General features: G+C 40.1%; 1 protein-coding gene across 26 annotated transcripts in view; it reads right to left on the bottom strand.

The window, feature by feature from the left end:
- Positions 1–26,480, bottom strand: part of LOC142397747 (protocadherin alpha-C2-like) — a 192,766-nt gene that overhangs the window by 7,757 nt on the left and 158,529 nt on the right. For 24 of the 26 annotated variants that reach the window (XM_075481358.1, XM_075481370.1, XM_075481363.1 and 21 more), the window contains exons 2-3: positions 7,586–7,650; positions 3,503–3,588 (exon numbers count right to left, since the gene is read on the bottom strand). In XM_075481358.1, the coding sequence (XP_075337473.1) occupies positions 3,503–3,588; positions 7,586–7,650 (151 nt within the window). Of the gene's footprint in view, positions 1–3,502; positions 3,589–7,585; positions 7,651–10,791; positions 13,829–23,517; positions 25,986–26,480 lie in introns of those variants that run through there. The other 2 variants (XM_075481356.1, XM_075481345.1) reach the window with 2 other exon arrangements.

The raw sequence follows: 26,480 nt of genomic DNA, 5'->3' as shown, positions 1-26,480 counted from the left end.
TGGAGAATAATGCTGGAAGCTTTTTCTCCCTTCCACTCACACTGTCTAGTCTAACCACTCTCCCCTAGCAACAGCCACCTCATACAACCTCCCGCTTCCTTTGCAGACTTTTTTTCAGTCAAGCACTCTTATTTAGTCACTGTCACTTCCTTCCAAACACTCCCTTGCTTGTCCTGTTGTGGAGAAAATGAGTCGAATCACGCGTCGGTCAGCCGTCCATTGGGGAGTTTATTGAACAAACCGTCACAGCAAATGTGCATACAGAATGTTACAAAATGTCCGACGAGCTCATCTTGTGACACCCTTTTATACCGTTTTATCATAACAAGTGTACGTGGCACTCTCTGGAGGCGCCTAATGTTAAACAACTCTTCTAACTATCAACAATATTCATCTGAACCAGTCAGCAAGGCACACGATGTAACTAGGCCAGAAGTCATGAGAATGTCATGACATCCTTCTCCCACAGTCCAGTATTGCTTTTTGTCTTGTTTATTCTAAATCTTTTGTCATGAAAACTATCAATCTCCCTCCTTCCTCTCTTTATGCCCTTGTCTTCCAAATCTACATAATTCCTAATTCTCTGTGAATCCCTATGTGCTCTTGCTTAAGCAAGTGATCTTAGAGGGACACAGAAGGCAAAGACATAAGGACAGAGGAACAGATAGGAAGAGTGAGTTAGACACCAAGCAGAATCCTGATTTCACTAATGCGGGTCTGTTAATCTGGGCGTGGGCTGTGTGCCATCTGTCACAGCAGGAGGAACACACAAATCAGACAGACGAAACACACACACAAAACACATACACATTAAACAGAGCAGCAACACTGACACACAAACTAAAACCAGCACACAACTCTGCAGATTCTAAATAAGAGGGGAAGAAACAGGGCGTTGTCAGCTGTCTGTGTCTCACAGTGAAGAGACAGCACCCTGTAGCTCCTGCACCCAGGCTGAAATAATTCCTTCGATGAAACCAACCTAAAGACCAGAGCTTGCCTAACAAACAAGATGATTTAGTTATAAATAAAACAGCCTGTGATGCACAATGATCTGGCAGGTAACCTTGCATCAATTTCTCTCATTTCTGAGACATGATAAACAGAATAAACTGTTTAAAGAGCATAAATTAGTCTCCTGTCCATCTGTAAGTCAGTCTTTAGAAGTAGATGTTTTCATACTATCTGACACTTTTAACCAAATATTTTCATTGTACAAACCTTAAATTAATCATGATGCAAATGTAGCTGTCAACTATTATTTCTATTTTTAACCTGGTCAAGAGTGATATTAAGAGGGGACACTCAGGCAAAGCAAGGTAAGTGCATGCACAGTGTTGTCTCTACGAGCCACAGCTAAATGAGACCACATTAAATCCCCACAAGCAGATCTCATTGCCACTAACCCACTCTAAGGATGTAACTATTGTCAGTTCTGTTATCTCCCTCTGTCTTTCTGTCCATATATATTTCTCTCCAATTCCTCATGTTTTGAAGTGCCTGCAGGCTGCAAGTCCTCAGCCAAGGCAAGAAATCGATGGTAGAGTGGAGGAGGCAGCGTGTATGTGAGTGTAGATAGGAAGAGACAGTAGTTACTGTGTGGGTAGTTTGTCTGCATGCCTAGCCCACTGCCTCCTGTCTAAAAAGGACACCAGGCCTGGCCAGCTCAATGTTCTTAAATATATCAAATCACCTCTTTATCTAAACTGAATGGCACATGCTCTCTTGCTCCAGTATTTTTGCAAGTGATCATTCTCTTGCCTTGTTTCTGTCAAGACTCTTTATTTTCCATTCCCCTTTTGACCCTTGTAGACCCCACTTTTGTGTCAGTATGAGAAAGGTCAACAGCTAAATGCCCCAACAGGGGCAAATGCTGTTTTTGGTGTACATGTTTGGATAAACATAGTATGTTATGACTGATATGTTATTAAATGCTGTGACATTTACATTGCATTGCCTGTAAAAGATAATAGATAGATGGGTAACAAATGATAGGACATCTACGCAAAGTGTCTTACTCAGGTGGTAGGCCTACATATAATGTTCAAAACAGTTCTAATGCACCTTGGCATTGATTCTGCAAGCCTCTGTAGCTGAACTGTAGGGATTGAACACCATTCTTCATAAAACTCATGACTTAATTTGGTGTTTTTTGACATTGGTGGAGAGCCCTTGGGATGAAGGCATTGCCAGTCTTGAAGTGTCTTATTTCTCACCAACAAATCTCAAGACAGAGATGTTTTATCCAAAAACTTTGTTTTACATTGGCCCTCACCGTAAAGCAGACAATGAGTCCAATCCAGTAAAATACCAAAATACCAATACAATTGAGATATGGGATATCTTCTCTACAGGGGATATGGCTTCAGTGATGTCCTTTAATATGACAGTGTCAAAAAGTATGCAGTCATTTAAGGTCTTTGCTGTTGCTACAGTGTTTCTGTTCTCACAGTTCTTCATGTGCTCTTTTCCAATAAACTACTTTGCAGATCTTTGGTGGATAATTAGTTTCCACACTGATAAAGGCTGAATGAAGAAAACATTTTTAATTTCCTGTTGTTTGTGAATTAAAAATCTTGACAATTTTGTCATTGACAGCTAATTTACATTTGTTGATATATTGAGGAAAAATCTCCTAACCTTACGAATGAGGTGGAAACTCATGTAGGAAGTCTGTACTAACAACATATCACAAGCATGCCGTTGTTTCAGTGCAAAAGAGCCTCCAATATAATACTTAAACACTGTGCATTTGATATTGAAATGAAATGGACACTCATGATTAGTCCATGATGGTTACATTAAAATCAATCACACTTAAGCAACATTCAAATGTTCCATGTTTAAAATAATGCACAGATTCAGAATCATGATTGTCAATTGATCAAAAAGATATTGGAGAAAAAAAAATAGGGTTGCAATTATCAAATATTTTGGGCACTGATCTTCATCTTAGCCCACCCCAAAAGATTTTTTGTATCAAAGAGCAGTTATTATTCTTCTGTAATGCGTTTTCTTTTTGTCCTCTGAGGATCAGCCGTTTATACCTCCATAAACATTCATTCTATAATCCAAGTAACTACTGTCTCTCTTTCCTTTGCTCTTTCTTCTTCTCTTTTTATTTATTGCCTCTCTTACTGCTACAGAGAGCAGAGATATCCACCTATGTAGCGCATGTAATTTCCTTTCCCCTCAGCACTGGGAAGTGGTAAGAATGGGTTGGTGTGATCTTGTAGTTGATATGTCACATTTCTCTTTTGTGGTTTAATAAGGTATTTAGGAATATACAGTTCTGATATAGTGTAGCTTTATCTTATCTTGTCTGAAATTGTGCCATGGAATGTGTTGGATGGAGTGTTATTAAACACAAATAATGAATGTTAATCACAGTTTTAGCCCCTCAAGATAAGACTAGGTCAAAGTGTGCCATGTGTCCTCTGCCACAACCAGTGTTTAAATTATTGTGCTCAATTTATATTAGGGAAGCATGACCGATTCTTACCAGCAGCACTGGATGCAGTAGGCCAGTTCTGAACCAGGACGCCCTGGGCTCCTTGCATGACTGAGGATTCTTCCATGTGCACTGAACTGAAATGCAAAAGACCCAAATCAACATGTTAAACACAAGATATGTCTTCTTAAACATGCAGTAAATACAGATTTATGATGTGTTGAATTAAATTGCACAACAGCTGGCATCCAATAAGATGACATTGTTCTTTACTTTTTCTAGGTTATGACTGATTCATGTGACTAAAATGGCATATATGTCCAACATCATAATCTCTATATTCTTCTCTTAAAACACAATATTCCAAATTCTAAATAACAATTCTGGTTGATGCAGTCCCAGTAAAAAAAAACATAAATGTTCAGATTAGGATTAAAGTATTGAAGATACATTTCCCTAACACCCTCTGGATTTTGGATCACAGATTGGCTTTCTCACATTTTCACACTTGCTCTGTGGTATTTCAGCACCCACCCTTCGACTGAAAAACACCATTTTCTCTGCAGTATTAAACAGCTGCAACAGAAATGCTGTTACAACCAAAGCTTCATTGCTGGTACATCTTAACTATGTCTACGTGGCTACTTGAGACCTCAGGAAGATAGGTCATTTTCATGTTGTCTGCTTCATCTTTAGAATTATTACATTGCCTGGTTCAAATGATAAGTCAACCTTCTGTCTTTGTGAAATGGTCACTGACATTTAAGCTTTCCAGATCCTCTCTTTGAGGGTCAGTTTACCAGAAACATACAAATATCAAAACCCAGCCATGAGCACTTACAATATACTTAAAAGTTTCCTTCAAGCTGCACGGATTTAGCACCAGATTAAAATAAAATAATATGTACTTTACACAGAAACATATAAACATATGCAAATTGCTTAAAAATTGCAAATTGTTAAAATCACTATGATTCTCTGTGTCTACCTGAAGATTTATTTTTTCTTTAATGCAAATGTATCCTCTATTATCTGCTACTCGTTTGGATAGCTAGCTGTTAAAACCTAATTAAGGTTTTACAAACCTACACGAACTAATTGTGTGCTTCTGAGGCACGAGTAATTGTTTTATATCTTTAAAACTTTTAAGTACTATTGCCTTATCAAAAAAAATAACTGTAACCTCAGGGTGAAGACAAAAATTTGTGAGAAAGTAACAAGTCCATGTTTAATCATGCTAAAGACTGTTAAATAAATATGAAACTCCATCCTCAAACAATTGTTGAGTGATGAGACATTATTTGGTTACGGAGGACATTTTAAGCGCTGCTCAGCACCAGTATAATCATGGCACAGTTATTAAAAAATCAATCAAAAATATTTGACTGATGAAACACTTTTCAGCTAATGATAGTCCTTCCTTCTCATTCGTCAAGTCATTCTCTCCTGTAACCATATACTTTCTCATCAATATTCTATATAATTGCTTTCTAATGTGTCTTTTTGAGTCAGAAGGCCAACATAAACTCATTTATACAATATATACTCTTAAAACACTAATAGGAGAAATAGTTTAGCATTTTTTGAAAGATTAAAAGAAAGGAAATAGTTCACCGTCATAAGACATGTTGGGGAGTGGCATCCATAATCTCTCATTCAAGTCCTGATTATGTCACTATGTAAATAGATGAGCATACAGTGATGTTTTAATGGAACACTGGAAATCCGTCAGACTGAACCACATTCTTATTTTACATTTGCACTAAAACATAAAGTTATATTTTGTGTGACATAGGGACAATAAATGTGTTTTATATCATCTTATTGATGCCAGCTATCTCAATGATGACTAGATAAAGATAACCCACCCGTCTCATTAAACCTTATACAATTTGTAATTATGGTGCCATCTCATTAGAATGACACTTGATTTGGTCCCACAGCGGGATATACCCTTGAGTCTTCTGGGTAATGGGATCACTGATGTGGTCATACAGCAATCTCCATGTCCCTGATAGGCCACCTTTCCATCTGAGGACCTGTCCTTCATACATCACTGACCCCCTCTCTGTTTACTCTTCGCTCCGGTCTGTTCTCCATCTGTTTATGGAAACACGTGAGCCATTTCCAAGTGCACTTCCCTGCTCTCATATTTCACATTCACTTATGTTCAGTTATCAGTTATTTGATTTCTGATAGATAAAAAAAAAACAGAAGATTTAATCAAATAGAGACCATTTATTCAATTAACTTTTATGATTACAAAAAAATGTAAATGATCAGTTGGCAAATCCTAATAATTCCATGTAGGAAATGATCGAGGCAAAGGCCCATCTCTTCTTCTTAAGTTCTGCCATCACAGCTGAACAAAGGCTGCAGGAACGATGATGCCAAAACATCTCTACAGGAACAGGCCTATCAATTAATCAAAATGTCTTGTCTAGTTATGTCTGTAGTACAAAGATGGGTACATCTTTGAAGAAATGTAAACATTTTGCATAATGACCAGTAATGGGGCACTCCAAACCATGTTCATGCTAATGTTGTTTCTTGAATTAAAACAGATGTATTCAAATACTGGATCAAGATTTGATTAGACTTTGTCCATTCAATATCCATACCAAAACCTTTTTTAATTAAACAAAACTATATCACGAGCACTTGTCTTTTAAAAGGTTTTAACTAAATATTTAGGGGCAGTACAGACATTCTTTGCGCACGCTAAGAACCACGAATCATAACGGGAGAAACTCAGTTAAAAGCCTCTAACAAGCATTGCCACCAAAACTAAACACAATTCGAACCCCAAGCAATTATATGGGCAAGTAACAAAAACACGAAAACAGCGCACGTCCACTCGAATGCATCTGGTATTTCCACCACTTCAACCACCCAAAAAAGGTCTCATGTGAAAGCATTGACTGCTGATTGGGCTACAAATGTCTATTTCATCACTTTGCGATGAAAACTCGGCGATCAAGCAGCCAAAGAGTAGCAAAAAAACAACTTCACAAAATCCTAGTCTGTCTTACCTTTTGTGTTTTGTGGTCAAAAGTTATATTCCAGCTCGAAAAAACGCTGCTAATATCTACTCCTATGACTATTAGTTTGAAATGAATCACGAAAGTCCTGTTTTTTTTCTCCTAAAAGACGGGAGAGTTTGCAGAGTAATGTCTGCTCGCTTCCTATGATATACTATATTTGGGTTTACTTCTTTCTGGATTGTCATTGGTGTTTCTAAGGTGAATCTGGATCTGGGAGGTCTCCCCCGATTGTCTTGATTCTGACTGGTCGATAGAGATGTCAATAATTAAAATCGACCAAATGGTTGCCGAGATAATTACCTGCGTAACGACTCAGCCTCGTCACACTTTTACGTTTGAGCTGGGTCGAATGTATAGAGGTCTTGGTGAATTTTCAAAATGAGTAAACAATAGTTATATTTAGACGGAATGAATAAGAATTGTGATAAATTAGTGAAATATAATTAGTTTTCAAGTTTATTACCTGAGAAAGGTCAAATGGCACATTTGGTGCCAAAACGTGCCTAAATGGCACATTTGCTGGTTCCTTCTGGACATGCCTGTGTTTAAACAGCTCTAAAACTGATGAAAACTACTTTTGCACAGTTACAGATGTTACTTTACTAACTCCTAGATTAATTAGGCAACTATCCAATGATTCAGATCCAATTATATTTAGGCGGAGATAAAAAAAAAAAAATCTATAGTGTTCAAGGTGAATGTATTATGATCCAGTAAGATGTATCCCGATTCTGACACCGCTGTATACCAAGATTATACATACAGCCCTTGTAGCTATGAAGATATACTCAATTTAGGCCTCATGATGAAGAGTTAATGGCATGCTGAAGCCTTTCATGTAGACTGTTAAATAGTATGTCAATACAATTGCCAGCCTCAACTCTGTATTTGTGTTTGGGGGTAAATTAAACTTTGTAACAAGTTTACTGAAATTGTGTTTAGTTTTAATGAAGGGTGTGTGGTACTTAAGATCACTCAAAAAGTGGTATGATATTTAATAGATCTTATGAGAGGACTAGTGGATATAATGACAAGGACTAGTGAAGTATGATTAGTGGGGGAAAAAAGAAAAGAAAATTGTAAAGCTCACCTCTGCATTACACCTCCTGCTCTCAGGGAGGCTGAGTATCTCCAGTCCGTATTTGGCACCTTGGGCTGCAAGAGAGAATGAGCGGAATTGAGTCTTAAGTACACCTAAGTCAATACCATCTCATTAATAAGTTATTGTGAGAACTGTTACTGCATGTGCAGCTCACAATCACAAAATAACACACAAACTCAACTTCATACACATAATCATAGCAGTGACAGTTTGTACATGGCTTTGGAAAAAAACAAAACTGTGATGGATCGAACCTCGTAGGTGCACACATCTCTTCCCATCACCATACCCCCTCCCTCCCTTCCTCAGTCTCTGACCTTGAAATTAAAATGACTTTGGAAATTTTAGCACAGCAGCAATCTGACCCCAGGACAGTGACACAGTAGATCTGAAGCTACCCATGCAATGTTTGGTTGAGCCGCATCCCATTACCAGACCAAAACCTTAAAATTCTCATATTCCTGGATGCAGTGATGACAGGTCCAAATTAAATTTGTGTGTTGCTAACATAATGTTGTCAGTCTCTCTAAAACCTTTATACAGTGTTTATTATGATAAAATAATAAACAAAGATAACAGTACATTATATTCATTAGATCTTAACACTGTATCTTCCATGTTTTCTTTATCAATGCCTTTTGCACCTTGTTTTTACTTCTTCTTGTTTATTCACAATCTCATTTCCTGTACTGTTCATTTTTATATTATATCCTCTTCATGCTACTCAAAACCTTGGGTTTCACTGGCACATCCCCAAATCAGTGTGACACATTTCACCATGGTAACTGTGAAGAGGGCAGTTTACATTTTTCTCTTCACCCACCGCCCTCTGTCATCTCAGTTCGGTGAAGGTCACAGGTGGAAGACAGATGGGGGAGGGGATGACTGGGATCAAATTAACTCACTCAGCGTCAAGACTCAGACAGCTCTATAACCAAAGGACACAAAGGGACACACAATCCTAATGTCTGTCTATATGTCTGGAATGCAATTTTTTAATGACATCCTAAAGTGAGTCTTCAGCTTCTGTGTTCTGATCAATACATAAAGATTACATTTGAAACTATATTAGTTAGATGAATGATTAGTGGTCAAGATTCTCCCCTAAAATAGTGCACAACGTGAAGCACAGTGGGCTGTTAACCTGACCACATAACAAAGATGAGAAGCATTTTCTCAAGTCTCAACCTTCACATAGCTAAACTAACCTGACTGAGGACACCTAATTTTCCCTGCTTGACCATGCAGTCCATAAGAGACCCATTTGCAATCTCATTTCCTTTCAAATTTGACAGATGTTCACTTGCTGCTGAAGCTGCATTGACCTCTATGAGTGTGCAGTGGACATTTATCACGCTTGAAATCCAATATTTGGTCTTAATGAGAGAAGCCTGGTATTCCTCCTGGAGTCATCCAAGGAGAGCAGAATGTCTAGAAACAGATCACCGCAGCATCTATCCAGACTGAGAGTGAAACTTGATTATATGAAGACAATCACTCATCAAAAAGCATTCATGGATCAATGGTATCGAGAAAGGAAAGAGATGTTAGTGAGGCATTAAACACAAAGCTGAAGTATAGTTTCTTTACATATTACTTCATGCACAAGGAACAGATATAAACAATCCATTCAAAATATGACCAGCTTATTCACAAATGGGACTAAACAGCTTTGTTTCCTCAGTTGCTACACAGTAGTGGCCAAAGGGAGACTAGTCTGTTTGGCCGTATGGTGTTTATGGGGGTAAATTAAATCACACACGAGAAATAAAAGCATCTGGAAAAAAACATGGTCACAGTTTAGTATATACCCAAGGGAAGATAGAAAGGTGAAATTTTGCAATTTCACATAGTAAATACAAACAAAAAAAAGGGGGATCTAAGTGGAATAAATCAGTTGAAGGAGAAGAAAAATTATACAGAGATGAAAAAAATCCCCATGGGTCTTTAGTGTATTAATTCATCAGCTGGCAGTACAAATTAAGAAATTTAAAAAGAGGGCTTTAGGTTTAGCCTGCCCTTTTCTTTTATTCTTGCCTCTTCCTGCATGAACACTCCTTGCATGGATACAGTGCTCACACCTCCACCATCAACACCGTGTCCAATCACCTTTTATCCCCCGCCTCATCTGCTTTTAGGCAGCCAATCCATGCACAGTGCTGAGAACTACATCACTGCCATTTAATCACACAGCAAGCACAAACATGACTGGCATTTAATGAGGAACGGGTCAGCAGCATGATATCCTTAACTATTAACCATTATCCATAACTATTTTTAAATTCCTTTTATTGTCATTTTTTCCCTCCTCTACCCTTAGCATCACTGCACTGACAGACTCAAAAAGGCTGTGGGCCAGACACAACAAAACAAAACAAATATACGTTTTGTCCTGCCATGTTGATTTTTTTTTTTACTTTAACCAGAAATTATTAAATTAAATGCATGAATATTTTCCATCAACCTTTATCTACTAAAAATGAAACTATGAACGAGATTCTAATCTAAATGAAACTCAGACACAATCTTTGCCTCATTTGTGCATTCCTCAACGATTCCTAAAGTCTGTATTTCTGTTCAGTACCCGAGAAGTACGTGACCAGAAGAGGATATTTTGGTGCAGTGGGACTGGTGGTCCTTGTGGCAGGCAAAGTCACACTAGTACCCAGACGATCTCTAGAGATGACCACCTACTGCCCTCTGAACCAGCTGGACTTGAATATTGTGGAATACAGCTCACCCCAGACAATGACACAAGCTGTGTAGGGTCATAGATGAGAAAGGTACTAAAATCTGCCAGATTGTTCTGAATAGAAAATAAGTAATAGAAATCAGAAAAAGAGGTGATATGAGAAACATGGTTCTCACTGTTGTATCTTCTTTACTGTGGAGTTCATGCACCCTTTTAACTAAACTTTAGAAAGTGTAGAGCACAGATATTACTTTCTCCCACATTCTGCAAATCACAATATGCACACCAACCCACTGAAAATAATCACACAACCCAGTGCCCATGCTTGCCTGTGCATGCTTCTTGATTTTCACATAGAAAATGCAAAAATGAAAATACGATGAAATATCAAACTGCAGAATAATAAATCAAATAAATCCTTCTATATCTTGTTTCTTTTGTGTCATTTACTCATTTACTGAGGCTGTGTAAAAATAACTCAAAGATCAGACCAGACACACACCTGAATGGCACTTGCATCTGGCATACTGAGACGCCGCACAAATATCTGGCTCTGTCCACTGTGACTGGTGACGTAGCCTGAGCCCCAGGTGCCACTGTGAGGCCGGCCCGTGTTGTAGAACATAAAAGTGTCACTTCCTGATGTTGCAGTCAAGCATGTCTTGTAACAGTATGTTTTAGTCAAAGACCCATTTCCCCGAACTTCAATATATTGTGGTTCCACTTTGAGGTCACGGCGCAGGGCCATATTACTGTTTGGCTGCCCTCCACCTGTCCCACCTCCTGCACCAGCTCCACTTGTTGCTCTTGCTCCACCACCACCTGCGGACGTGCCTCCCTCTGGCATACTCTTCTTGGATACGCAACATGGAGAGCAGGAGCCAGGCTGGGTGCAGTAGGCATGGCAACGCACAATGACCAGAACAAAGACAGTGACAAGGAATACAAACGTTGTGGCACATAAGGCAATGATAAGGTACAAAGTAAGTGTGGAAAACATTAGGGGACTGTCAGGCCTGATAATGCGCTTGGGGTCAGGAGCTAACTTTGGAGGCAGCTCCATCACATGCACATGGATGGTGGCGGTAGAAGAGAGTGGTGGTAGGCCACTGTCCCGCACCAGGACATTCAGAGCGAAGGTGGTGGAGTTATCTTCAATGATACGCCTTGTGGTGCGGATCTCACCTGTGTACTCATGCACCTTAAACAGATCATGGTCTGTGTTGGTCTGGACATAAAACAGCCAAGCATTCTGCCCTGCATCACCATCCCATGCTATCACCTTGCTAACTAACACTCCTGCTTCAGCATTTTTCATTAGTGTCTCTGTTGTGCGGCTGCCATTGGCAGGTGGGTAAACAATCCTGGGCACATGATCATTCTGATCCATAATGTAAACATACACTGTGGCTACACGGCTGAGGGGAGGCACACCGTTGTCCTGGGCTTTAACCTGAAAATGAAACTCTTGCAGCTTTTCAAAGTCGAAGGCTCTCAGGGCGTATGCCTCGCCTGTGTTAGGTTTGATGCTAACGTAGCTGGCCACAGGTATACCATGGTTGTTGTCATTGAGGACAGTATAGGTGATACGTGCGTTTTCTGCAGCATCAGCGTCTGTAGCCTTGACAACACACAGAGATGCACCAGGAGCGTTGTTCTCTGTGATATAGACAGTATATGAAGCCTGCTCAAAACGAGGTGGGTTATCATTAACGTCAGCGACATCTACTTTAAAAGTCATTTGAGACGACAGGGCTGGAGTGCCTCCATCCACAGCGTTAACAGTGACGTTGTAGGATGAGATGGTTTCCCGGTCCAGAAAAGCAGATGTGACAATTGTGTAGTGGTTTCGGAAGGATTTGATCTTAAAAGGCAAATGGGGCATGATCTCTAGGGTTACCTGTTTGTTTTGTCCAGAGTCACGATCATTCACACTAATCAATGCCACCACTGTGTCAGCCCGGGCATCTTCACGCACAGGACTGGAGAGTGAAGACAATACAATCTCAGGAATGTTGTCATTGACATCCAATACTTCTGCAACTACTTTACAGTGCACTGCCACGGGTGCTAGACCCTTGTCCATTGCTTGTATGTACATTTCATATGAGTTGGTCTCCTCATAGTCTATATTATTTGTCACCCTAATTTCCCCTGTGTTTGTGTCCATTGAAAACATCTGTCTGACTCTTTCTGGTGTGTAACTACTAAAAGAGTAAAATACTTCTCCATTTGAGCCCTCATCAGGGTCTGTTGCATTCAACTTGATCACAAGTGCCCCCTTTGGGGAGTTTTCAGATAGTTTTACTTTGTACACTGAGCTGTCAAATGCAGGCACATTGTCATTGGCATCAAGGATTCGGACATTGATTTTGGCTGTGCCAGTTCGCTGTGGAGTTCCTCCATCCACCGCTTTCAGGATAAGCTGATAAGAGGGCATCTGCTCCCGGTCAAAGGGCTTTTTGAGAATGAGCTCGATGTGCTTATTATTGGAAAATGGTTTAATTGAGTCCAGAGTGAGGTGGTCGTTTGGACTGAGCCGGTACTGCTTCACGGAATTGGAGCCGTCATCTGCATCTTGGGCTCCCTCGATGTGAAACCGCGAACCGGTGAGAGCAGACTCTGACACCTCAAGCTGATACTCATCTCGCGGGAACTGTGGTGCGTTATCGTTCACGTCCAAAATGTCCACCTCTACGTTGTGCACCTCCAGTGGATTCTCTAATACCACCTCCAGGTTGTGTGAACAGGTGCCACTGAATTCACAAACTGTCTCTCGATCAATGCGATCACTCACCACAAGCTTCCCGGTTTTGTGGTTTATGGTGAAATATCTCCGTCCGCTGTCCGATGTGATTCTGATGCGTCGGGTGGAAAGTTTTCTTAGATCCAGACCCAAATCCCGGGCAATGTCACCGACAAGAGCCCCATTCTCTTGCTCCTCCGGAATGGAGTATCGAATTTGTGCATTTGTAAGGCCACTGAGCACAAATATAAACAAATATAAAGAAAAAGGCACATTCTCCTTAACACTGTAACACCATCGCACTGTCACAGCCATCGCTGGCAGGCAGAATGTGCAGATGGGTCGAAGAAATCTTTCCGCCTTTTCAGCTTGCTGCGGGTCCCCACCCGCCACATTAAAAACAGGTAAATAGTCCGTGCATAATTCCGACTACGTGCAGGGTAAACTCCGCATCCTGTCTGATACCTGTGTGAGAGAAATGTTTTCCTTTGCATCCATGTTTTCCTTTGTCTGTCTGGTTGGTGTTATTAATCTATCTCTAGCGAGGCTGACTCTTTTCCTCAGATGCTGCTATTGGTCTCTCTCGCTCTCACTCGCTCTCTCTCTTTTTCTCTCTGCCTGCGATGTGGTGATGCTGTCTTTGGGCAAAGGGGGAGGGTGAGCCACTCGCTCAAATTATGCTGGCTGCATTTCAGCACCTCCGATCGAGCCACATCTAATAAAATTAAATCCCCAAACATCGAAATCAGTCGAGCCTTATCAATGTAGCCTTTCTTTCGACAAATCTAGACGCCGTGTGTAGCCGCGAGTGACACCCGTACACTTATATCGCGCAAATTAAAACTATTGTTTTTCCAATTTTCTTGTAAGTGCCACCGCCCTTTTCATTGTGTTATGGAAAACTGATTTATGAACCACCTCGCCGATTAGATTTCCTTCCTAATGCCAACCAGCAGAACGTCGGAAACAGAAAACCAAATGACTATATTTTCAAGCAGACTACAGGAAAGAGAAATATAGCCCAACTGTCAAACAGCTCCACTCGAAGTGGTAACAGAGCACAGTCTCTCCATGACTAGAGTATATGATTTTCATCCATTTTGAATATATTTTTAATCATAAGGTGACACCCTATTCGCTTTTTGTCAACACATTAGACAAAAACTAAAGTTAATCTTGCCGTTTCATCTTGTTCCTTCTTGGAAGGAAAGTGCTGACACTCCAAGGACTTCTGTAGGCATAAATATGGTAATTTTTTCTGCTTCTCTGTGATCACCTGTTTTACAATGACAGCCGATGATATTTTGCACGTTTACTCCTTTTGGATGCCGATGCTGCTGTTTTTTGTAGAATCCACTACTTGTTCATTCTCCCTAAAACTTCGATGTCACGATGTTCACTGGTGACGTTAATCAGGTCACAGACAAGATGCTCCAGATGTGATCCCATTCCTCATCTGACAAAACACTATGCTGGACTCTGCTGGACAGGCATAAGCCTACACACAGCTTTTTTTTTTACAGCAACCACATGCAGTGCAGTCACACAATAGTAGCCTATGAAAATATATAATATTCCACTCAGCTATATCGTTAACTACTCAATTAACATAACATAGCCCAAGATATAGAAGTTCAAAGCTACACGAATTAGCCTCCATTACCAGCCTGTTGACGATTTTGTTTGAAATCATAAGACAAATTGCACATTATGCATATTTGTTATTTGGTTAGTGTGTAACAGAGGGAGTGCTTGTAGCGATTGATGACATTAAAAGCCAAACCATCCTGCTTGAGTCTCCTCCTCATTACTTATAAGGTCACGGTATGTGCCTCAATCAAATATTGCTCTAAAATGTATTCAAGTTATCTGAATGATACCTCACCTGCAGCAAACTTAACAGACACAACAGTTTAATTAGAAGAGTGGAGATTCTTTACTTTTAAATTTATGTAAAGGATCCTGATGAATGCCATCAAGTGTACCAATATTTACCATCTGAAAAGGCAAACGTGCTACAAGAAAGGTTACACCATTTAAACTCTGATGATGTGACTTACAGACAGTCTATAGAAGTTATGTGGTTTGGAGAAGTAGCCTTGTGAAACCCTGAATCCTTTTGCTTTACCACTGCCATCGGGCCAAGATGAGTGTCTACCACCCACACAATCTTTACCTTTTCCACTGCTCTGCCACTCTCACCCACGCCTGATCTGCCCACGGCAATGACTTGGCATCCCGGGAGACGAGGAGAAGAGAGTGACTCACTGCTGCTAGAGGATGGGTTATACGAATTGACTCCTCGCACTCAGAGGCAGCAAAAACGACGTGGAAAAATGAGGAATTAATGAAGTTCATATGCTTTTAAACTGAAATCCAATTTAACACAGATTAGCGTAATTCTAAGAATATAATAGAAATAATGTAATGTTTTAAAGCTTTAATTAGATTTATATCTGTCTTTATTTCTGTCTTTTGGTTATCATCCCTCTGAGCGGTGTTGGTTTCCTCATGTGGTTTCTTTCAATTATGGCAGTTTCAGATGGGTTTACATGCATGTCTGCAACACTAACCCTGACATTTAGCAGATTTTCCCAGTGGGTGTTTGAACCTCCATGTTTGGCAGTGATACAAACAAAAAGACAGGCAACATCTACCTGGGCCACAGCAAATGCAAACTGGATTACACTTGACCTTTTTCTATTTGTCTCTCTGTTCCCCCACTCCCACCCTCACCCGTCTTCCTATTCTTTTCCCATGTATATTATAGGCTTTCTTACAACTCTCTAATGCCTGTACCTTCTTCAAATTCATCCATCTGTTCCAGTATTAATTACATACCTCTGAGCTGTAGGTTATTTCACGTTTCACTCAGGAGGGCTGCAAATAAAGCCATCAACAATATTCAACCTGTAGACAGATGCTTGTTTCGCTTCAATAAATGCTGATTTTAGAGCTAATTGGCTAATTTGTGTTAATCTACTATATTTAGTCTTTTTGTACCTGCCCATGACGTTCTGTTCTCCATCTCTATTGTTATTTTTCTCAGTCTGGCCTAGACTTTGGCCAGCTGTGCCTCTGTCAGCCAGCTGCCATTCCAGCTGAGCACTGGCTGAAGGGCATACTGAGCTCTTAACTCAAGATGAGAGCTGATGAAATTTGCACACTGAAAAAGTGGTTGAGACAAAGGCAGCTGCTTTATAAATGTAAGCATATGACAGATATGAATAAGAAAGATAATTCAGATTTCAAAAACTTAAACTCTGTTCATTCTACCAGAATATGAACAGCCCCCATTTCATCAATTATGCAGTATGGCCACTATATTAATAACATTCTCTCAAACCTCATTAATACTGTAAGCAGCCACTCTAAAAGCCATTTATATTAATTCCTCTGAGAGACTTTTCTGTGGAATCCCCCATTTAAGTGAATCAGAGCTAAAAAGTGATCTAGAGAAACAGGTCATTATTGGGCTATCAAGAAGTTGTACTCCTCACATCATTCCACCAGTCAGCACAGACAAAAATAATTAGTCATGCAAACTTAAAGGGCATTTGTGCCTGTAGGCCCGTGCATTCACACACATTATGTAAAGCACAATAAAAATGCTATCTGAGGACAAAATGATTGTGTGTGAATGAATGTCAGAGGATTTTTAGAATGCCAGGGAACAGCCAGAATCAGCCAAGAGCTTTGATAAACATGCACACACTGCAGGAAATAGGAGCATGTCGCCTCTTAGAGGTTATCCAGAATACTGAGAGAGAAGAGAAGCAAGAAAAAAGGAAAATAACATTTTAACTTCCATCATCAAAGACTGCAAGCTCAAAATATTCAAATTCCTGCTACGAAACTGAAAATGTTATCATAAAATCTCATGTGAGTACCATATTGTTTAGTGTGGAAACTGGATTGTTTTTCAGGTTACAATGAAAACAAAAATGTTTCCTCATATCAGATCATAAGGATGACAAGATAAATTAACAGAGTAAATAGCTGCAAGCAGTAAACTCATCATCATAACAAAAATAGGCACTACAAAAGTATTTTAAAAGGTTCTAATTGGTGTGGTCATGCCTAATACTGAATGAATACATATTTCATGTTACCACAAAAAGTATGACTGCAAGGGTATTTTCAGAGGAAGTCTCAAGCCAGCTATATCAGGAGCCATGTATAAATAAAATAAAATAAAGTAAAATAAATGTCAATGCCAATAGAACTAGAAAGTTAATCCTGTCAGTGGAAGAGGTAGCAGGAGGGAGAGGTGAAAGAGACAGTGAAACTGGTCCCTCTATTGGAATAAATCGGTAATACAAGGGTTAGACACGTGTTCCTCAGCCCACAACCCATCCTCCCAGGCTTTCTCATTAAGCCAAGGCACTAAAGCATAATCCCATCTATGAGTGTGTGTGTGTGTTTGAGAGGGAGAAAGAGACTGAGAGAGGAGGGGCACAGACATCTGACTGCAGCGGCAGTCATTTTCTTTATCATTTCCAGCACAGAGGTCACATTGGACAAAGCAAGACAAAGGCAAGGCACCCTCCAGAGGTGACATGAGATAAAATACTAAAGCAAGCAGATTGTATACAGTAACCCTCTGCAGTCGGCATAAGCAAGATTGACATGATGTCAATCTCAAAATGCTCAAAATAAACCTACACATTAACCACACACCATGCCTCACATTTAAGAATATAACGCTATATAAAGCTATACACTGGACAAAACAACTCCACACCAAATCATGTCTCGGAGTCCAATGTTTACCAAAATAAATAAGGTAAAAATAATAAATCCCTTCATGTCCTGTGATTGCTTGGGCTGTGTCTACTCTATGTTTATGTGTTTTAGCTCAATAATCAGACAGAAGCAACTGTGTGAAGATGTATGCAGAGGGTGTATAAGTGGCTTCTGCTTTGCCCCCACTCTCAATCTGCTGCATGTGAGACTTGTTTCCCAGTTTGCATTCAACTCAGTCTCATATTCCTCCTTATGTTGCATTTTTTGAGCCAGTTGCAATATGTCACTGTCAGTCTCTGTCAAATATAATAAAGAAATTGGCTGATTTACAAAAATGCAGACAATGTGTTTAAGCAAAAGAATTCTGGTGAACAGTACACTGGATAAACAAACGGTAGTTTTCATACCTCTTCGATGAGGAACAACTTCTGCATTCTAAAATCAACAGACCAAAATGGTAACCACAATCCTCTTACTCAGGTGAACACAATAAGCGGGTGGAGAAAGGCTTTATCTGGAAATGTTCGTTCTGATCCCGTGTGTATCATTCTTTCAAAAATAAAGGGCATGAGAGAACAAAAACTATCACAAATCCCTCCCAGTGGGACACAAGAAGGGTTAAACAACTCCTCCGTTGTCCCGATTCAGCCAGTACATGAATCAAACAGATTCTTGTTGTGGCACCGAACAAAGCTATCAGGAATTGCAGGCCTGCTTTGGATACTCCCCTCTTAGGATGCTCTGGCTTTGTATCCCTGCCGGATGATACAGGATGGAACCCGTGGTTCTGAGCATGACAAAGCTAATCCATTGACTGCAAAAACATTCCAATACCACTAAGAAGGAGCATGGATGGAGGGTTGGTGGAAATAGGGGAGGGATGATGATAAGTTTCTCTTTTTATCTGTGACCAATTGTCAGCCTATGATGTTCTCACTCAGCTGCAGGGTATGTATTTAATGCATTTTTAGTTTATCTCATCCTCACAAACTCCTGTTTTTTTCTCACAATCTCACCTCTTATAGGTTTGAGCTTATACTGCTACATTTGTGAATTTCTCTAAAATCGTTTTCCATTTTGGAACTCATCTCTTAATCTCACACTATTTCCTCATTTGCTTTGCTTATTTTCGTTTCACACGATCTAACTCAACATTTCTGCTGAGGATGCTGCACAGCTTTGTTTTGCATCTTTGTCTTTGTTTCTCTCTTTGCATTTCTCCCATCCCTCACTGCTTCCACCCCACTTGCTTCCAGATTGAATCCATACAACACATGCTGGGTGGATGTCTAAGTGGGGGCGGGTACCTACTGGCAGCTCCCTGGATACAGGCTAGTTCATCATTTCATTACAGCTCAGAACAGTCTCCATGGAAACCATAGATAAGAGCACTAACCTCACTCTCACACAAAGGACACACCCTTGTTGAGGAGGAAAACAGGAAGTGCTACATGAGATGTGTGTAACACAGACATGGAGAAATAAAGAGGAACAGCAAATTAATTTCAGGTCCTGTTTGTCCATCTAACACCATGTGTTTAAAATGGGTTGAGTGTATTTCTTTGTCATGCCTCTGGTCTCGCTGATGAACCCATCTATGTATTCAAATCAATATGACTTGCAGTTTAAGCCTCTGCAGCAGAACAATATATATTGTAGAATCGACAATATAATGCATTTTGAAGAGTCAGAATATGTTGTTATATTCATACACTAGACCCATACAGCAGTCATCTTATGCTTGGTGGTTACTGAAAAGGTTATGTTATTCAATAATTTATAAATGTGTAGGGTGTGTGATATCATTACTATAATAATTCTTCAGTCTCAAAACAACAACAATTTTTCACACACACGGTGTTGTGCATCATAAAAATGTAGGCTACTGTAAAAGACAGACACACGATGTTCTGATTGCTGCGTGTTTAAAAGCCTCTGTTCCTCATCCAGCCCAGCCCTTTCCACCGCTCGGCCGGTTTAGCTGTGACTGACGCTAGGTGTTGTCGGCCCCGCCCAGCCGCAGAGTGGAGCGGGAGGGAGAGCCGAGTCGAACGGAGCCGATACCTCGATCGGAACGGAAGCTCCCTGCTGCTCCTGCTGCAAAGAGTAGCGGAAAATTACCTGCCCCTCCCCCATTCTGCTCCACTCACAGAGAGCTGCAGCATACAGGGCACATACTGAACCACTTTTACGAACAGACAGCTCCAGGCATTGTTGTAGGAGCCACAGTATTCAGAACTTGTGCATAGCCGATACTGTGCATAAACTGTATCAGACAAAAAATAATTTAACAAATACAGGTTCAGTCAGATGACGCATATTGCGTGGTGACATGTCTAAATCACTCGCTGACCCACTTAAAAGAACCACATCCCTCGCAATATCATAAGTCTTTCAGGGATAGCGCAGAGCTTTGGTTTACTCCTCTTCACACAGACTCAATCAAACGACCAGATTTTGACAGATCAGGCCACGTTTGTTTAAGCTGAACCACTCCCTGAAATGAGGTCATAGCGTCTGAGTGACTCAAAGCATCATGGATCCACCGCAACACAGTGTGCTACTGAGCATCACCGGCATTATTTGAACAGAGCCCACCAGCAGTAATAACATATCAAACGAATGTCGGCCCATGTATAGCGCTATTGAATTTAAATACAAAGCGATCTTCTTTACCAAAGCCCACTTGACACGGTTCTGTTTACTCATTAAAAATGGTACATATATTAAATCGTGTTTACAGCGTCAAGACTGATGGCTTACACGTCTACAGAGATGGAGCTAATTTCCTGTTAGTTCCTTCAGCTGCTCCCCTTCTCCAGCAGCGTGAAGGGTAGGGGGAGGGGAAGAAATCTAGCACCATGGAAGAGGTGACAGAGAATAAAGACTTGAATTGAATATCATGACATTTTTTTTATGTTTATATCTTAATGATATAGAGAAAAAAATATTTGTGAACATAGACTGCATGAGACCACGAGGATTGTGAACATGTGAAAAATATAATGATAAACATATGAACCAGATAGTAGCCTATATATCTGTGATCTAAGTTCAAGTATAAATGATTGATTTAGGTAAAATGCACATTTACAAATAGAACAGACAGCAGATAATTTAAAGCTCCTGTAGTGAAGAAAAGGAAAGATGATGTGTTACTCAAGAGCAGTTGATGAATATCTCATGAGATACAGCCAACTGAAATAGAGCATAGTTTATGAGCAGGGCAATATCATCAAGCTCCAAACCTGAGAGAATTAAAAGCTACACATGCCGATCATGCATGTTCTCACTAAATTTGGCTAATCAGGTCTCTTTTCTTAATTGTGTGGGTGATCTGGGTGATGTGTGGGCTTCTGTACTCTAGCCTTATCAGTGTATGTGGAAAGTTCATTATATAGTGTAAAGTGTATTTGGTATATTCCATCCGCCTGCTTTGCTTTATGAAAAAATTGTCAAAACAGGTATTTTCACTAAGCAGGGAAAAAAATAGGTAAATAGGGTTAAATGGATGGTCCCATTCACATGACAGTGAACAAGACCGAACAATTTATGCTGCAACTTGCTTCCATATATGTACAAATCCAAAAGAAATAAAACATGCAAAAAAACGCTATATGAACTAACAGCATGCACACATAGAGAGCAAAGTAAACTACAAATGCCTTCTAACTATCTATGAGACAAAAGTTTTTTAAAGGCTTTCACGTTACAGATGAAGGTGTTAGAGGACCTTTTAGACCCAGTACTACAGTTAATTTGTGAGTAACAAAGCAATCAAGCTGTCAACGGCTAGAATGCAAAAAAAGAAGAAAAAAATACAAGGCAATCAGAAAAAGTACAATACATCCAAACTTATACATGTTCATCCCATCATCTAAACATTTACACTTATAGATCCATACTCTGCTCTGAAGGATGATGGTCCTGAATCATGGAACTAAAGTTTGGTTTCCTTCAAATTTTAGAGTACCAGCTAAAACGAACAATTGCATGTCATAAAGTAGCCGGACATTAAATCTGTCTTTGTGGATTTTAAAACCAGCCATGAGCTCACTGACCTGACAAACGTTGGCTATGTGGGTTATTCAAAATAAGACAAGCATAAAATTGCAATTCGAGTTCATACAAACGTTTGAAACTATGAAAGAGGAGAAAAATCAAACAAAACAAAATCTGGAAACAGTACAGCCCATGATAAAGTCAAAGTTACTCCCTATTGCATCATAATCATCAGCAACAACAAGTGGAAACCAAGGCTGCAATTTAGCACTGAGCCACGGGAGGTAGTACAGAGTCGACTGCTGTTTACAGCTTCGTAGAGAAGAAGAAGTCCATGGCGCGCAAAAAAAAAAAAGAAAAAAAAAAGAGATCAAATAGTTTTCGTCACCTTAACACACAGATAAGTGTTATCTTTTGGCTGCTATGACTTTCAATTTTTCAGGTAAGCTTGTCTTTTCAGAAAATGTATGGGCCATGGATATCACGATTGTTCGTTTGAGTTCCCCAAACTTCTCCCGGACTCTGCACAGCAACCGTACAACAAAGTTGGTTTCATACCGCAAACATTTGCTTTGATAGAAACTAAAACTCGAGATTAATAAGCCATGTTCGGTTGCGCTTTAGTGCCATATGTTGTGAAAACACGGAAACGGAGTATTTAGTTATCCTGTTTTATGGAGACAGTCAGAGTATCTACAACTAAATAAACTTTGAAGAAGAAGGTTATCCGAATGAGTAGTTTCGAGTGTCACTGGTGTGAATCCACCTTGGCTTACAAACATTTCCCTTTAAAGGGCCTCAAGCTACTGAGTCTACAACTTCTATAGGTACAAAGGACCCCTTTTCAAGTCTATGGATTGTAAGTTTTGTCACTGGTGACAATTTTTAAAATATCATTTGAATATTGTCGTTGGCGATTTTAGGCAACTTTTAACACCAACTTCCTGCGCTTAAGCTAGCAAAGAGCAGTATGAAATTAATCTCCGTGTGTTTTATGAAAATAGTGTGGAAGTTGGACGTGCAAGACGTTCATAAACAACACCGCTGGATGGTGAAGAAAGTTGTGCGTTTCTACACAGCGACAGTCGGACTACGGCTACGCAGAGCGTAAGTACACGTCCACCAGACCACCATTTCACGCCTGGCAGGGAAGAGGTAAATAAAGCCTCTGCACAGCTTTGTGCAATGAACCCAACATGGAATAAAAATATAAATGGTTCTCCACCATAGTGTAAGTATCCACATCATATTCATTTTAAATTGAAGGTGATATAAAGGATTCAATTTCATGGTGCATTTATTAATTTATCATATATGGGTAGGCTAATTGTTTTTCACAAGGAACTTTGGCTACCAAAAATACTTGTTAGTTTCATGAACTGAAGGTTTTTGCAACAGTTTTCATGATTTTTTTTTCTTTTCTTGTCTTTTCAGCTTCATTACATCTTGATATTAAGTAATGAATACAACTTACCAATAAAATATTTTTTTAGTCACTCTACCCAGCCATTTTTGTACTGTGCTTTTTTTAAACAGAACATTAGTAAACACCATTTGCTACTGTGAGTAAGATTTCAGTACCGTGGACAGCGCTTATACCACACTGAGGCAGATAGAAAGGCTTATCACCAGACAGACTACCAGAATAAGCTATTTTAATTCTAAAGGAGAGGTTGTGTAAAAAAGATCAATAACGTGTAGCCTATTAAATCACTTAAAATCATTATGCCTTACCTTTTCTTTATTAGGTAAAGTCTGGGTTCTGGTAAAAGTGTCTCCTCCGTTAATACTGATCAGTTCTCCATCTACAGGTGGAAACGGTGCGGGGAAAACCACTACGTCACTCTTCAGTGTGTCTGAGCTGAAACACACGTCATACTGCTGAGTAGCTTTAGAGTAAGACCAGCTCCCGTCAGGGTGGGTGGTGATCATTGGGGCGCTGTACCTGCTGAAACTGCCGTCTGTCCTGTGGCATCTGACAGCTATTAAACTGATGAGACTCAGCAGAAAGATCACTGACACCGACACAATGGCGATCAGCAGATACAGGTTCAGATCAGAGAAGCTGTCCTCCTTTATAGGAACATGTCTGAACTGAGTCTGGATGTCAGCTGTGCTTTCAACCACCACCACATCAACAGACACAGTAGCTGACAGAGAAGGTTCTCCGTTATCAGAAACCAGCACCACCAAGGGGTGAGTTTTCAGGTCATTGTCGCTCATTCTCCTCTTAGTCCTGATTTCCCCGGTGCTGGTTCCGATCCTGAACAGGTTGTTTCCTTTGGGCTCAGACAGTTGGTAAGAAAGCAGCGCATTGTATCCAGAGTCTGCGTCCACAGCCCTGATCTTTGCCACAAAGTATCCCGCTTCAGCAGAGTAGGGGATGCTCTCACTGTTAACGGAGCCGTGCTCAGAATAAGGAGCTAGAATCGTGGGACTGTTGTCGTTCTCATCCAGAATAAAAACATTGACGGTCACATTGCTACTGAGCGGAGGAACACCAGAGTCTGTGGCCTGAACTTTAAACTGGAATGTTTTAAACTCCTCATAGTTAAAAGACTGCAGACTGACTATATCTCCAGTCTCAGAGTTTACGTTGATCACCGATGCAATTGCATTATTTTTTTGATTATCTTTAATTACGGAAAATGTTACTTTTGCATTTTCGTCGACGTCCGGATCATCTGCAGTCATGGTATAGATGACAGCGTCTACTGGACCGTTCTCTTTCACGAAAATATTTATCACAGGTTCTTTAAAACGAGGTGAGTTGTCATTGACATCAGAAACGTGTACTGTAACGATACTGGTACTGGAGAGGGGCGGGAGCCCTCCGTCAGTCGCTGTTATTGTTACATTATATTGAGAAGCTTGTTCTCTGTCTAGGGCTCCGTCTACAACTAAAGAGTAATGATTCTTATACGTGTTTTTAATTGCAAACGGTACAGAATCAACTATTCTGACCAGAACAACGCCATTATTATCTGCGTCGTAATCTTTCACCGTTATAAGTCCAACCATTGTGTCGTGAGGTGCGTCCTCTCTCACCATATTTACTAAAGATGTCACTGATATTTCCGGTACATTGTCGTTGACATCTGTGATTTCAACGAGTACTTTACAATGGGACGCTCTTGGACTTTGTCCTTTGTCTTTTGCTTGAACCCTAATTTCAACTGCACTGTTTTTTTCGTGGTCCAATTCACCTTTCACCATAATGTCTCCCGTTAAGAGATTAATTGCAAATTGATCAACATTTTTATCATTATCTTGGTTAATAAATGAATACTGTATTTCTCCATTAACACCCTCGTCTAAATCTCGAGCATGCACAGAAATTACGGTCGTACCTGGCGGCGTGTTTTCGAGCACTGTGGCTTTGTACAGGAGCCTGTCAAATACTGGAATATTATCATTCACGTCTTGCACATTAACAGTAATGAGTAACGTGCCTGATTTAGGAGGTTTTCCTGCATCTGTAGCTGTCAACGTTAATTTAATAACCGGCTGTTTCTCCCGGTCTAAAGGTTTGTGCAGTGCCATTTCGACAGACGTAGTCGACTCTCCACCATTCTGCATATCCAGCGTGAAATGTTCATTTTGGCTCAGCTTATAGCCCTTAACCGCGTAACTACCGACATCTGCATCAAATGCCTTTGGCAGAGCGATTTTTTCACCAGGAAAAGCTGACTCGGACACATTCAAAACGATCTCCGGTATCCGAAAAGACGGTGTGTTGTCATTTATATCCACAATTTTAACCTCAAAGCGATACAGATTCAAGGGAGACTTCACAATGGCTTCCACTTCCAGAGAACACTTCACATTTCGAGAGCAGAGCTCTTCTCGGTCTATTCTGCCTTTTACCAAAAGAAGTCCAGTCTCAACGTTCACTTCAAAATACCGCTTATTAGGTCCTGAAATCTGAAAACCACGGCTTTCCAATTCTTGGACATCTAAATGTAAATCCTTTGCTAAATGTCCAACAGTGGTACCCGGGCTCGATTCCTCTGTAACAGAATACACAATCTGTGCCGTTACGACACCCAGTATGTGAAATACAGGGAAGAAATAATAAATCCATCGCGAGAAAGTCCTTCGTTGCATTCTGCTGAAAGCCTGTCAAACAAAGTCATGGGGAAAAAAAATTCACTCCCGCGGTAACATCGTTGAGTTATGGTAGGTTACATCCAGATCCAAGCCCCTCAGTGCAGTGTTCTACTCTGCTATGCAAACAAAGACTTACAAACCTTCTGTAAAGGGAGGAACATTGCGTGTTTCAACTATGCGAGTTGTTAGTGACATCTTGTGGCAATGTGAAAGTGCAAGACAAGAAAAGTTTAAAATAAATCGAACAAGTTACTGAATCAGAATTGTGGTAAAATCTTGTGTCTGACAATCCACTGAGAGATAAATGACGTGGTCAACATAGCCTTCAAAGAGCTGGAAGCTTTAATGGACTTATGTCAAGAAGGATAAGCAAGATGCTAGAAATATAAAAGTTAATGTGTGATGTTTCATACCATAAGTAAATAATATCGTAATTCATAAACAGGCCACAAAGGACAGAAAGTATTATACAGTATGTTGATGTGTGACCATTTCAGTTTCAGATATCTTATCTTAAAAGGAATAACAGGGATAAGCTAATACTGCACACAGCAACACAACTGCTGAAAACAGAATAATCAAATCAA

Source organism: Odontesthes bonariensis, chromosome 13 (genome assembly GCF_027942865.1).
Source record: "Odontesthes bonariensis isolate fOdoBon6 chromosome 13, fOdoBon6.hap1, whole genome shotgun sequence".
NCBI classification, from domain to species: domain Eukaryota; kingdom Metazoa; phylum Chordata; class Actinopteri; order Atheriniformes; family Atherinopsidae; genus Odontesthes; species Odontesthes bonariensis.
The sequence above is the reverse complement of the archived record's forward strand: the minus strand, read 5'-3'. Positions and strand labels throughout refer to the sequence as shown.